This window comes from Tachypleus tridentatus, chromosome 13, assembly GCF_004210375.1.
Source record: "Tachypleus tridentatus isolate NWPU-2018 chromosome 13, ASM421037v1, whole genome shotgun sequence".
Lineage (NCBI taxonomy): Eukaryota > Metazoa > Arthropoda > Merostomata > Xiphosura > Limulidae > Tachypleus > Tachypleus tridentatus.
In genome coordinates this window covers 91,274,197-91,287,172 of record NC_134837.1, presented here as the reverse complement: position 1 = coordinate 91,287,172, position 12,976 = coordinate 91,274,197, and the positions used below count along the sequence as shown (strand labels likewise).

The 12,976-nt window shown below is 32.5% G+C and overlaps 1 protein-coding gene across 2 annotated transcripts in view; it reads right to left on the bottom strand.

The window, feature by feature from the left end:
* Positions 1–5,525, bottom strand: part of LOC143239989 (uncharacterized) — a 53,506-nt gene extending 47,981 nt beyond the window's left edge. The window contains exon 1 of one of the 2 annotated variants that reach the window (XM_076481722.1): positions 4,429–5,525. In XM_076481722.1, the coding sequence (XP_076337837.1) occupies positions 4,429–4,587 (159 nt within the window). In that variant the 5' untranslated portion in view covers positions 4,588–5,525. The remainder of the gene's footprint in view (positions 1–4,428) is intronic. The other variant, XM_076481724.1, reaches the window with a different exon arrangement.
* Positions 5,526–12,976: the final 7,451 nt, after the last annotated feature.

Below are 12,976 nucleotides of genomic sequence, written 5' to 3'. Positions count from 1 at the left end.
CCAGGTGGTTAAGGCACTCGACTTGTAATCTGAGGGTTGCGGGTTCGAATCCCCGTCACACCAAATATGCTGGCCCTTTTAGTCGTGGGGGCATTATAATGTGACGGTCAATTCCACTATCTGTTGGTAAAAGAGTAGCCCAAAAGTTGGCGGTGGATGGTGATGAGTAGCTGCCTTCCCTCTAGTCTTACACTGCTAAATTAGGGACGGTTAGCGTAGATAACCCTCATGTCGCTTTGTGCGAAATTCAAAACAGACCAAACTTATAAAAAAAATTGAAAATACTGTCTGGGTTAGGTAAGAATCGCATCACCCTGAAGGGGTCACTGTGTAGGTCAGAACGACATCACTCAGAAACCAACCACTTGGAAGGAGCATCACCGTGTAGGTCAGAACGACATCACTCAGAAACCAACCACTTGGAAGGAGCATCACCGTGTAAGTCAGAACGACATCATTGCGAAACCACTCAGAGAGAGCAACCCTATGAAGAGGTCACAGCTCACAACAACATCTGACTTTTCAAAGATGTTTCCAGCAAAAAAGTCAAGGTGGAAGATAGTCACTAGCTTCGCGCGAAATTCAAAATAAACAGTACTAATTACTATGTCCATAACATTTATGTATAACTACGCCAAGCTAATTCTTTTATATGATACTTCTCCAAAGTTAAAAAATATAATTCAGAAAAAATCTTAATAAAAGTTATCTTTTGGATGATATGATAAATTAATTAATGATAATAAGATACCTTTTCTTCATTAACATCTACTTTAATTACACTGCACTGCTACCTAAAGTTAGGTCACACTTAACTCAACATATAACACTATGTAACAAAATCTTTACTTTTTCTTGTTCATGGGTAGAAAGTGTTATTTCCCAATTGCTTATGCCTAAAGTAAATGGAAAATACCTATTTTTCTCTTCAAACTTTGCTTTTGTGACCTGGGTAATGAAATTTTCAAATTTACCCATTTTCCAGAACATTCCAGGTAGATTCAGTGCTGAGTAGCTGATAGAGAATTTTCTAGAATGTTGTAGAACTTGCGAGAATTTTCTAGAACTTTCTATTGTAATAAATATACAGGTGCTCACCACTTAGTTTAGTTCTAGCTGCCTAAGTGAACACATAAATCTATCTAAAGAGGCTTAAACAAGTTTCTCTGTTATCTTTGCCTTTGAGACAGCAGGGACACCGCAGCGCACTACAACAGGAAACACTGGCCACAACAAACTGAGTTCTCTGTGGGGAGGCACAATGTCAAGTGTGAGCTACCAGTGGATTTCCAGAAGGTGTTGTTCCCACCATTGCACATAAAATTGGGTCTTATGAAACAATTTGTTACAACTTTTGATAAGGAGTCTGCAGCCTTCAAGTATCTCCGAGGCTTCTTCCCTAAGCTGTCTGAGGCAAAGGTCGAAGCTGGTGCCTTCGTTGGACCACAGATAAAGAAGATCCTGAAGCGCATAGAATTCCCCAAGAAGTTCAGCATGAAGAAGAAGAAAAAAAGCTTAGAGCAGCTTTGTCACAGTGGTTCGGGGCCTCTTGGGCAATCATAAGGCCGAAAATTATGTGGAACTGGTTGAGGCTTTGGTGAAGAACTACGGCAAAATGGGCTGCAGGATGTCCCTAAAAGTCCATATCTTTGACGCTCATCTTGATAAATTCAAGGAGTACATGGGAGCATACTCAAAGGAGCAAGGCGAGCGCTTCCACCAAAATATACTGGACTTTGTACGCCACTACCGAGTGGCGCATAACGAAAACATGACGGGAAACTATATTTGAGGGCTGATACGTGAAAGTGATTTAGATTATAGTCGCAAGTATCGAAAAACTACTCACTTCTAAACATTTTTGTTCATTTTTGTATAACTTTAATATAAATGCATGTAAATCTTGATTCATATGCTGTTTTATTCAGATCTTATGTAAATGAAAATGTGCAAATTTGCCCGTTTTTACATAGAAAATGGGTTAATTTTTAAATTTCATTATCCAGGTCATAGAAACAAAGTTTAAAAGGAATAATGACCATTTTATGTACTTTTACAACATAAGCAATTGGGAAATAACACATACTATCCAGGAACAAAATTTTTGTTACTTAGTGTAATTTGTACCAAAACCGGCCTGTTTTGTTAAATATACGGACATCCATATCCATAAAATATCTGCGAGGTTTTAGCAACTATGACAACAGTCAAGTGATAGTGGTGTTTATTTCTAAACTCTCACACGTATACCATTTATGACCATCCACTACTTGGCATTATACTATAACGTCATGCAGGGAGGAAGAGATAATAGATGTACTAATCCTCTTGGTCATCCAGCTACTAATATCCCTCGGGGCTACTTTTGTCAAGTACCTGAAAATGATAAAAGCTTGTCGAAACTTTGTGCATTGCTAATAGTTTCTTTTATTACCCATTCAAGGTTTTTTCCAAGCTTTAATGTATAAAGCTCATATGGTACAAAGTTTAACAATAAGCATAAGAAATGTCAAAAAATATCTTAATATTAAACATAAAATATGTTTTTTGTTTTGTTTTATAAATGCGCGGTTCTCACCTAAGCTGAATTACAACTGTATTTGACAAACATGGAAACACTTAGTTTGTTAAGACATTAAAATCATTGTATTTTCGTATTACGAGAAAACTATAGACATGTAATTTTTCCCGTTAAAATATTTTACATATAAATAATCTTAAAAATTAAAATACGATGTTTTGGTTAATTAGAAACGTTTTAAGTAACGACCTAATGCGTAGGTCGACATGTATCACTAGCTAGAGATTATGCCATGTAACATTCTAGAATCCTTTATCACAGCTCAACTCGCTTATAAACCCTTTACAAAAATAGTTTATTTGTAAACATTCCAACGTCATATTCAACACATTTTAAACATCTCTTTTGATCTTTTAAGATGACTTTTCTAACGGGCTAGCATATCACACAGAATTGATATAACTATATAAGCTCTTCACTTGTTATTTAGTAACAGATCCTGTTTTCTTTACACAACTACTGACAGTTCTTATGACGTAATGTTCTCTTACACGCTAACTTCAGATTGTAGTGGTTTGTGGTCAGCTATGTGCGGTGACGTAACAGATACAAGTTACGAAACCGATATTCCGGTGCCTAGAGAACAAGATGACAGACAGCTCACAGATATTTTGTCCAAAAAAGGTATAAAAATTACCAAGGAACTTACAGAACAATGACGCATTGTTTAGAACACAAGAATATCTCCAACGTAAACACACAAGGAGTTGTTTTTTTCTATTTAATTTCAAGAGCCTCATTCTTTACCCGACTTAAACCTCTAAGAAAGAACGTCCCTTTTTTTTTTTTTTTATCCATTCGTAAAATGATTAAGAAAGGTATATCCACAAAAGTTTACATTAATATAGATCTTTATACCGATAATTAAATTGAACAGTAATTACTTATTACACATAAGTGTATTAAAGCACGTGTTATGATGAATAACTAGGTTACATGTCACACAATTGTGTGTGTGCGTGTTTTCTTATAGCAAAGCCACACCAAACTATCTGCTGAGTCCACACATAACTGTAGTAAACCGTTTTATTTTGCATAAACACGACTTCACAACTCGTCTTATTCTATTTTAGTTCATTCTAATTGCTATTTGATATTTGCCAACTTTTTAAACATGAAGTAACTCGATCTTACAAATAGGAAACTGTTTATAGTGATTGTTAATAGGCGCTGGGATTTAAAAAAACAACACCCAGTCTGTTAATAAAAAATGTTAATCATTTTATTTCACTTTTTAATTCCATTCTTGAATGTATACAAACAGATGGTAACCGTTAAGAATAATTAATATTAAAGACATGATTTTTTAAGTTTTAACTGCGTTTATCTGATCAATTTTAACAGTTTTAAGCTTTCAGTATTACATATTAATTGCAATTATTACATGACAAGGATAGTAGTGGTTAATACACGTTATTAGGCGGTGTATCCATTAGCATTAGCACCGTAAGTGAAAACTATTCTAATTACTAAACACATACACAAACTCATACGTTGTTTGTTTTTGTCACAATTTTAAGTATCAATTTCTCTGATACAGGCAACTTAATACAAACGTTCCTTTTTGGTGTATTTCAACCTAACTTTGTTGAAATAAGTACCTTTGTTGAACTTCAAGTTTTACAAGCTTAAATTTTGCTATAAAACGTTCGTGGTTACCTCACAATTATATGCCTGATATAAGCATATGTATATTAAATTATTATATCACAACATTTTAAAATATAAAAGCTGAAATTACTGATCAAAATGAGTAAAATTATAATATTTTCCAAATTATAATTTTAGTTTACGTAAACCATTTTCAGTTGTGTTTTTAATGATACATGATGTCATTTCGAACTTACCTCTTGTCCAGTCTCTTTGTTAACTGCTAATTGAACTTTTCCGTAAGTCCCCTGTCCCAATTTTTTCATTACTTCAAAGCGCTGCTTCAGACGATGCTTCTTTTCTCCTTTTGTTGGAGATTTTACTCTCTTATCTGATAAATTTTCCTGAACAACCATTTTGATTTGATAAAAACTGAATGGCACCGAAGTTTTAAAGATTTGTTAACTTAAACTTAAGACTAGAACAAAAAAAAGCCATCAGAAGATAGCGGACTAGGCCTACTTTTTAAAATATGTTCACTATCTTGCTAAATTTGAGTCATAAACAAGACGCCTAAACATTCCAAAACTTTCATATTTTTCTCATTTGGTCGAGTACTCATAAACTTTAAAAAATTTTTTCTTATAATCAAAGCCTTATTGTTGAAGCATAAACTAAAAGCTTAGATCAAAAGTAATGTAATAGTTATGATTCTTCACACAGTCTACGAACACAAATTATTTTGTAAACTCTTTAAATGTTCGAGTGCTAAATATATACTGCTTTCGTCGTCTTCTGCCAATCCTAGAATTTCAGCTCCGTCGAACCAACTGCAGGCAGCCAGTCGAGTACTCCTTAGTCAGGCTTTGGTTAGTTACAGACATAGCGACAGGTCTCTAATTATGTAGTTACATACAAATCTTACTTATATTACAAAAACTGAAGTAGATTATGGTTAAACATTGTTTAAAATTTAACACATCCATCAATACCGAAACATTTTAAATTAAGACGCATTCCTCCTTGTAGAAGTAGTCAGTATCATTGATAATTATTGGAATAAAAACTTGAACAATTTAAGTTGAGCCACAAAATTATCAACTAGCAAGTAGCAGTACTTAAGGAAGTATTGCGTAGCATGATCTGACGACGAAGAGAGATAATTTTTTGAACATTTTTCCCCACCTCTACGCCTGTTCTCTTTTCTAGAACAACAGGATACTGGGAATGCGTCATATGAAATACTCTAAATTTAGAAAGAGAAAATATTTGGAGCTCTACCCTAACATCCCTCTACTTCACCCTTCGGCGAAATTTCCTGTCATCTGTTTGTTTGCCCAGTTAGATCACACAAGAGTGTAAGAAAACGTGAAATCATTTCTTAAACGAAAAAACAGTTTTTAAAGGAGAAATAAATTTTTAATAATGGCTATTCAATGAATGTATAATATAATTAAATATTTTGTACACATCTTACTTATGTTTACAGTAATGTTCAGAAAACTTACAATGATTCATTTTTTTTTACATATTCATGTTTGAATTCGATCAAGAGTAGTACGACACTCGTGTAAGTTTTCACACAGATGTATTAAATAAATAAATTCAACGTTTAATACTACACGATAAATTTAAAATAAGACTTCACCACTCTGAAAGTATAATAAAATTGTTGTGCTCAATGATTTCACTGTATAAGGACAAAATAAAATGCTATGAGACAGAGAACAGTCTCATACACTCTACTATATTTGACATCTTCCTGCGTTATCATCAGTAAATACAATATTTTACTAGAGTTAAGAACGATATACAATTTCAAAAATCACATGATCAAGGTTATTTGCATTTAAACTTAAGGAAATTCACGTCGCCTATTAATATCATTTCCTTTTCGTCCCTCTTTTTTTTATCTAATGACTTAAAACTACTTTTGTTGCTATTAAGCGTTGAATTTATTTCTTCAGTACAACTGTGTGAAAGCATAAGTGTCTTCATAGTCTTAATATAAATATAAAAATATGAAGACATTTTTGCAATACAAAAATTCTAGTAAAAAAAATGCTTATAATATTTGGAATTTACAATAAAATGCAAGAAAAAGAAGATAATACCAAGGTTCATGAAAGTGAATTACAAAATCAACAATAAAAAAGTGGAATATCAACTGAAGAAAATTAAAAGAAAAATATTTTTTACTACAGTTTAAAAGAAAAAAAGTTACATAACAAAGAAAGAAAAGGAAGTATATCAATTGCATTTACTTTGGTCCAAAAATGAAGGAAGGTTAGGAAGAATGGGAAAAAAAATTAAGAGTAAGAGCAAAGAAAAACATTGATAGATATAAGATCACGTAGGAGAAAAAAAAATAACTTTATTAGAAAAGACAAAAAAGAGGAGGAACAAAGACAGTACAAGCTTGATCCATTACAAGATAATAATACCATATGTTTAAAAAAACAACGTAAAGTTGTAAATAAATCTGATTCAATCTTAAATTATAAGCAACTCGGTATTTTAACTAAAGGTTTACATTTTTTAGTTGCCCAAAGAAGGCATTATAACAGAAATTGAAACTAATCTCAAGAAACTAAAAAAATGTTGACGAAGCCAACCTAATGCATCAATTTGGGAAACAATAAAATATCTTTTTGCCATATATGATAGATTAATTAGCTAGATTAACGATATTTTTAATATGATTAAGGATAAAATTGATTTTATGGAAATAAGTAGTATGCACAAAATAATATACGAATGTTAAAATATTTATATAGGACCAAGCAAAATAAATTTAAAATACAGAATAAATAAACACACAAAAAATGGTACAAATAATTATAAAAAATATTGCTTTTAGTTAAAGATACCAATGTAACTAAACACGTGATTCAATGGTTAAAAACTGTTATTTTTGTACAATCTGTAAACATTAATGGTAATAATTTCCGTGAATATATTGAAATAATCTAATGTAATAAAAACAATTTTAAAGTATTAAATAAGGATGAAAGACCAAGGGAAAATGTTGTTAATAGATGGCGCGAAATTTTACTTAAGTTGAATTTTATGTAAATTTGATTATGTGTATTTTGAAATTGTATATAACTCCTAACTCTTGCAAAATATTCCACTTGTAATGATGATAATGATGACGCACTAACATGTCGAGTGTATGAAACTGTTTTCTGTTCCATGGTATTCCATTTTATATTTATACAGCAAAAGTATTGGGTAAAACAAGTTTTATTGTATTTTGGAACTGAGGACAGTCTCATTTTATATTTATTTTGTATTATTACAGGTTGACTTTATTTTATAATATTTCAGTATTCATATTTAAGTTAATAAGTAAAAGGGCTCACGATTTTGAGATTGTATTTTCAAATTAACTATTTTAATACGGGACTGTTTGATCTCTATACAGGAAGCAAAGTGATGATAAAAGCTTGAACGTTGCATGAAACGTACACGAGAAGCCTTTCTAAGTTGGTAAAATAATCACACTACATAAAATAACAATAATAATAAACGTAATACATTTGTAAACATTATACTATTGATTATTAAAGATTAATATTAGATATTAAAAAACGATTGCTTGAACAAAGTTTAAAGTAACATATATCTTTCATTTAAGTTATGTTCACTATCTGTACGCAGCAAGTTTTCGCTCACTTTATTACATTTAATATACCATTTAAAAACATTATAATATCTAATATAATTCCACGTTTTATTAGGTTTGAAACAATAATATTGAAACCAGTAGAATGTTGTTTATTTAATTATTTATAATACCCTGAGTATTGTGCGTTTTGTATCCTCCTCAGACAACAACATTCCTTTAAAACTGTTAGAGGTAAAGCATCATCCTAGTTTAATGTCTGTTTTATGTCTCGAACTACTTATGATGGCTCAGCCAAATATATATATTCACAAGAACTCCCTAGAGAAAAATGCTCTTTCACTACACTATATGTATTTAAATATAAGCATCGTTAATCAAATATTAAGGTTAAGGTTGTCAAGAAAACAAATACTTTTAACTCTGAAGTTATAAATTTTAATTTCTCACACAAATATTAAAAATATATTGTACTATAATGATTATTATTCATAATAAAATTTGATCAGTATTTCAAAATTTTATGTAAAGAACCAGTAAACTTATAATTACATTTTGAAAAACAGATTTATTCAACTCTGCGGTAAATTTGACAACGTTTTTGTTACTGATTAACGAATTAATATTTGAAACAAAATATCAAACTTTTGAAACTATCTCGTTCACATTTTCGTATCTTAATTGATTTTATTTTCCGTTACTATAGTTATTGCAAGCTGTATAACAACTCTTTAATTTGTGTAGTATTATGTCATTATTTTAGTTCCATTGTAACTATCACTTACCATATTGATTATGTTGTTACTTCTTTCATTTAGATTTATTAATGTAATTCTTATTTTTAACTTTGTTTATTGCTTCGAGCTATTTATTAGACAGTAAAATAATTTTCTATCCATTATAATTAGCTCTTTTATTTTTAGCAAAGTATTGGTATTTTAATATATATTACATAACGTTGTCTTTCATTTGATTTAATATTTTCATCTTCATAACCATTAGTATTCTGCTGTGATATCTACACTCTCCTACTACCAGATTCTGTTAAACAATGACATTAAGGTATATTCCACATTTCTTTTAACAGTTTTGGTTAAAATTTTAAATATATAGCTATTTATTTATTTTATTTCTGTTTATATATTTCTTAACGCATCTTTTGGATTTAGGACAAATCTAAATCTCTTGAACCACTGACAGAGTCTTGTGAGATATAGTTTTGGATTACGACTGAAAATATTGTTAACTGACGAATCGATTACTTTAGGTATACTTAGTTAGAACGGTATATTAAATGACCATATTGGTTACTGGGTTATATTTTAATTCTGATATATACATAGCTTGGTTTGATCAGTTATTCGTGACAATTTCTAAATCGCGGTATTTGGCTCTTCATTATTAACAATAATTTAGCTGATTGGTTAACAAATTCATTACTAGAGGGCGCCACAACGCACAAGAAATGAGTTAGTGAAACTTAAAAACGGTTCATTGGGAGTTTTCAAACTGAAACAAATAAGATTGCCGAAAGCAGTTACTTAATTAACATTCGACTTAAATTTCTGAGGACTAAGTATGAGTTACAGAACTTTCTATTGTGTGCTAAGTTTATAATATAACACCGTAATTATTTTGAACATTAAGATTAGACAGTACATTACAGTTTAGCATTGAACGACGATTAAATTGCATGTTGGAAACCTAAGGCTGTAGTAAATATTTTATTTAGTGTTTTAATTATTTTATTACATACATTTGAGTAATTCCCTAGATACAAATATATTTCACTTTCCTGATGACGAGAAACCCACGTGAAATAAAAGCGTTGAAACGTTATTCTGCACTTTATTTTAAAGTGTTAGTACCCACACCAGCTGTATTGAGAATATATTTCACATTAATATAATTTTGTTTTGAATTTTCGCGCAAAGATATGCGAGAGCTATCTGTGTTAGCTGTAACTAATTTAGCAGTGTAAAACTAGAGGGAAGGTAGTTATTTATCGTTGTCCACCTCCAACTCATGAGGTACTCTCTTACCAACGAATAGTTGGATTGACTGGACTGTCACATTATAGCACCTCCACGGCTGAAAGGGCGAGCATGTTTGGTGGGACTGGAATTCGAACCCACAACCCTCGGATTACGAGTCGAGTGCCTTAATCACCTGGATATGCTGGGCCTATGTACAAGACAGTCTCACCACGTTTCCATCATGACACTCGCTTTGAAACTTAAACCAATCAGTGATATGGTGATACGTATTAACATCAAGTAAACCTCTATATTTAAATTAAAATGTCCGGCTGTTTGATTTGTTTAGAACTTAGCACAAAGGTAATTTATATGATTTGTTTTATTATGTGGGAAGATGAATATAAAATATTTATTTTTATATTACCGTACATTGTGCACAAATATGAAGATGGTACATTATTTGGCAAGAAAAATTAGGCTAATGAATTACTTTATATGTATTGCATTGTATAGATAGATTTGGATAGTACATTTATTTACATAATACGTTTAATTATGCGGAAAGAAGGAATTAGCACATCTATTAATGTGACATGTTTCATTGTGCTAACAAGTATGAATAATACATTTATTTGTATAATATGTTTTATTGCACTGAGATATAAAGATATTACATTTACTTATGCAGTATATTTCATTATGCAGCAAGATGTGGAGAAAGTATTTTTTTATATAGAAAGTATCATTTCAGATAAAAATGAAAAATACATAATGTATTTAGTTGCACAGAAGTATGAGAATAATATGTTTACTTATATATTACGTTTGATTACGTAGAAATATGTGCATAATAAATTTATTCATATAATATGTTTTATTATTCATAATATTTGGGATTATATATTTAATTGTGCAGTACTGTTTACGTGTTTGTTTATATTTTTTTTGCATAGCAAAGCCACATCGGGTTATCTGTGTAAACCGAGAGGAATCGAACCTCTAATTTTAGCATCGTAAATCAATAGACTTACCGCTGACCCAGTGGAGAACTAATTACGTAATATTTTTCATTATGGAGAACGATAGGGCTGATACACTGCTGGCCAAAATCTTAAGGCCAATGAACATAAAAAAAAAAAAAATATATGCATTTTGCGTTGTTAGACTCACCCACTTATTTGAGTAGAGCTTCGAAAGATAGAAATAAGAAAAGGGAAAATAGAAATAAAAAAAATTAGCATTTAATAGGGAAAATGTGAACACCATGAAATTAGCCTAAATTCTAGCTGGTCAAAAGTTTAAGACCATACCAAAAAGAAGTCTTAAACAGGGTAGAAAATGCCCAACAAGAGGTCTCAGTAGTGAGTTGCATGGCCGTCATTGCGAATAACTTCAAACATTCGCTTTGGCATAGTCGATACAAGCGTTTGCAGAAGGCTGGCTGGAATGTTATTCCAAGTGGTGAAGATGGTTTCACGAAAATCATTCACTGTTTGGAATTGATGTCCATTTCTATAGACTTCCCTTACCATCCATCCCCAGACATTTACAATGAGGTTCAGTTCGGGCGAACACGCTGGATGGTCCAAAAGAATCACGTTATTTGCATTGAAAAAGTCCTTTGTCCTGCGGGCATTGTGGATTGCAGCGTTGTCCTGCTGAAATATTCAGTCATTTCAACACAAGCGAGGGCCTTCAGTCAATAAGGAAGCTCTCTCCAACATGCCAATGTAGCCAGCTGCTGTTTGACGCCCCTTGTATAACCTGAAGCTCCATTGTTCCATGGAAGGAGAAAGCACCCCAGACCATGATGGAACCTCCTTCACTGTGTCGTGTAATAAATGTCTCCAGTGGGATGTCCTTATCGTTCCAGTAACGTTGGAAGCCATCTGTACCATCCAGGTTAATTTTTCTCTCATCAGAGAACAAAACCTTCTTTCACTTTTCTACGTCCCATGTTTGATGCTTCTCAGCAAAGTTTAACCGAGCTGTTTCGCAGTGTGGAAGGAAGCGAGGCCTTTGAAGATGTTTACGGTTTTTAAATCCTTTCTCTCGTAGATGCCATCTTATTGTTCTTGGATGCGTTCTGCGTCCGTAAGGACCTTAATCTGGTTTGACGATCAGTTGGTGTCTTGCTGGACAACCCGTCGAATCCTCCTGCTCAACACCAGCGAAATTATCTTGGGCCGACCGCTTTAAATTCTCGTTCCGTATCCCTCAGGGTCTTTTAAGAAATTTGCAACAGCAATCTCACCAGCAATGGCACGTTGAGAGAGACCTTGCTTTTGCAGCTCGACAATTCTGCCACGTTCAAACTCTGTCAACTTTTTAGCCTTTGCCATGTTTTTACCCAATATAAGACAGGAAATGTCAGTGGTAGATGTTCACAACGCTAATGTTCGAACACAAATGACTAAATTTCGTTACGTGTTTACCGATTAACGCTTCGTTTCAGTATGGTCTTACCATAGCTGGTTTTACCAGCTAGTATTTAGGCTGATTTCATAGTGTTCACATTTTCTCTATTAAATGCTAAAAAAGTTTGTTTTTTTTCCTTTTCTTATTTTCATCTTTCAAAGCTCTACTCAAATAAGTAGTTGAGTCTAACAATGCCGGGGCCTGGCATGGCCTAGCGCGTTAAGGCGTGCGCTTCGTACTCCGAGGGTCGCGGGTTCGCGCTCGCGTCGCGCTAAACATGCTCGTCCTCCCATCCGTGGGGGTGTATAATGTGACGGTCAATCCCACTATTCGTTGGTAAAAGAGTAGCCCAAGAGTTGGCGGTGGGTGGTGATGACTAGCTGCCTTCCCTCTAGTATTACACTGCTAAATTAGGGACGGCTAGCACAGATAGCCCTCGAGTAGCTTTGTGGGAAATTCCAAAACAAACTAACAACGCAAAATGCATACTTTTTCTTTATGTTCATTGGCCTTAAGATTTTGGCCAGCAGTGTACATTAATTTATAAAATATTTTTCATTCTAGAGATAGATCAATATAAAACATTTATGTGTGTAATATAATGCATTGACGAGAAAAATTATGACAGTACATGTATTTATATAGTTTGTTTCATTACATAAGTAGATGGGATTAATACATATATTTATATGATATGTAACATTGTACAAAAAGATCGAGATAATATATTTAGTAGTATATGTTTCGTTACAAAGAAAGATGTGGATAAAACTTTTTAAT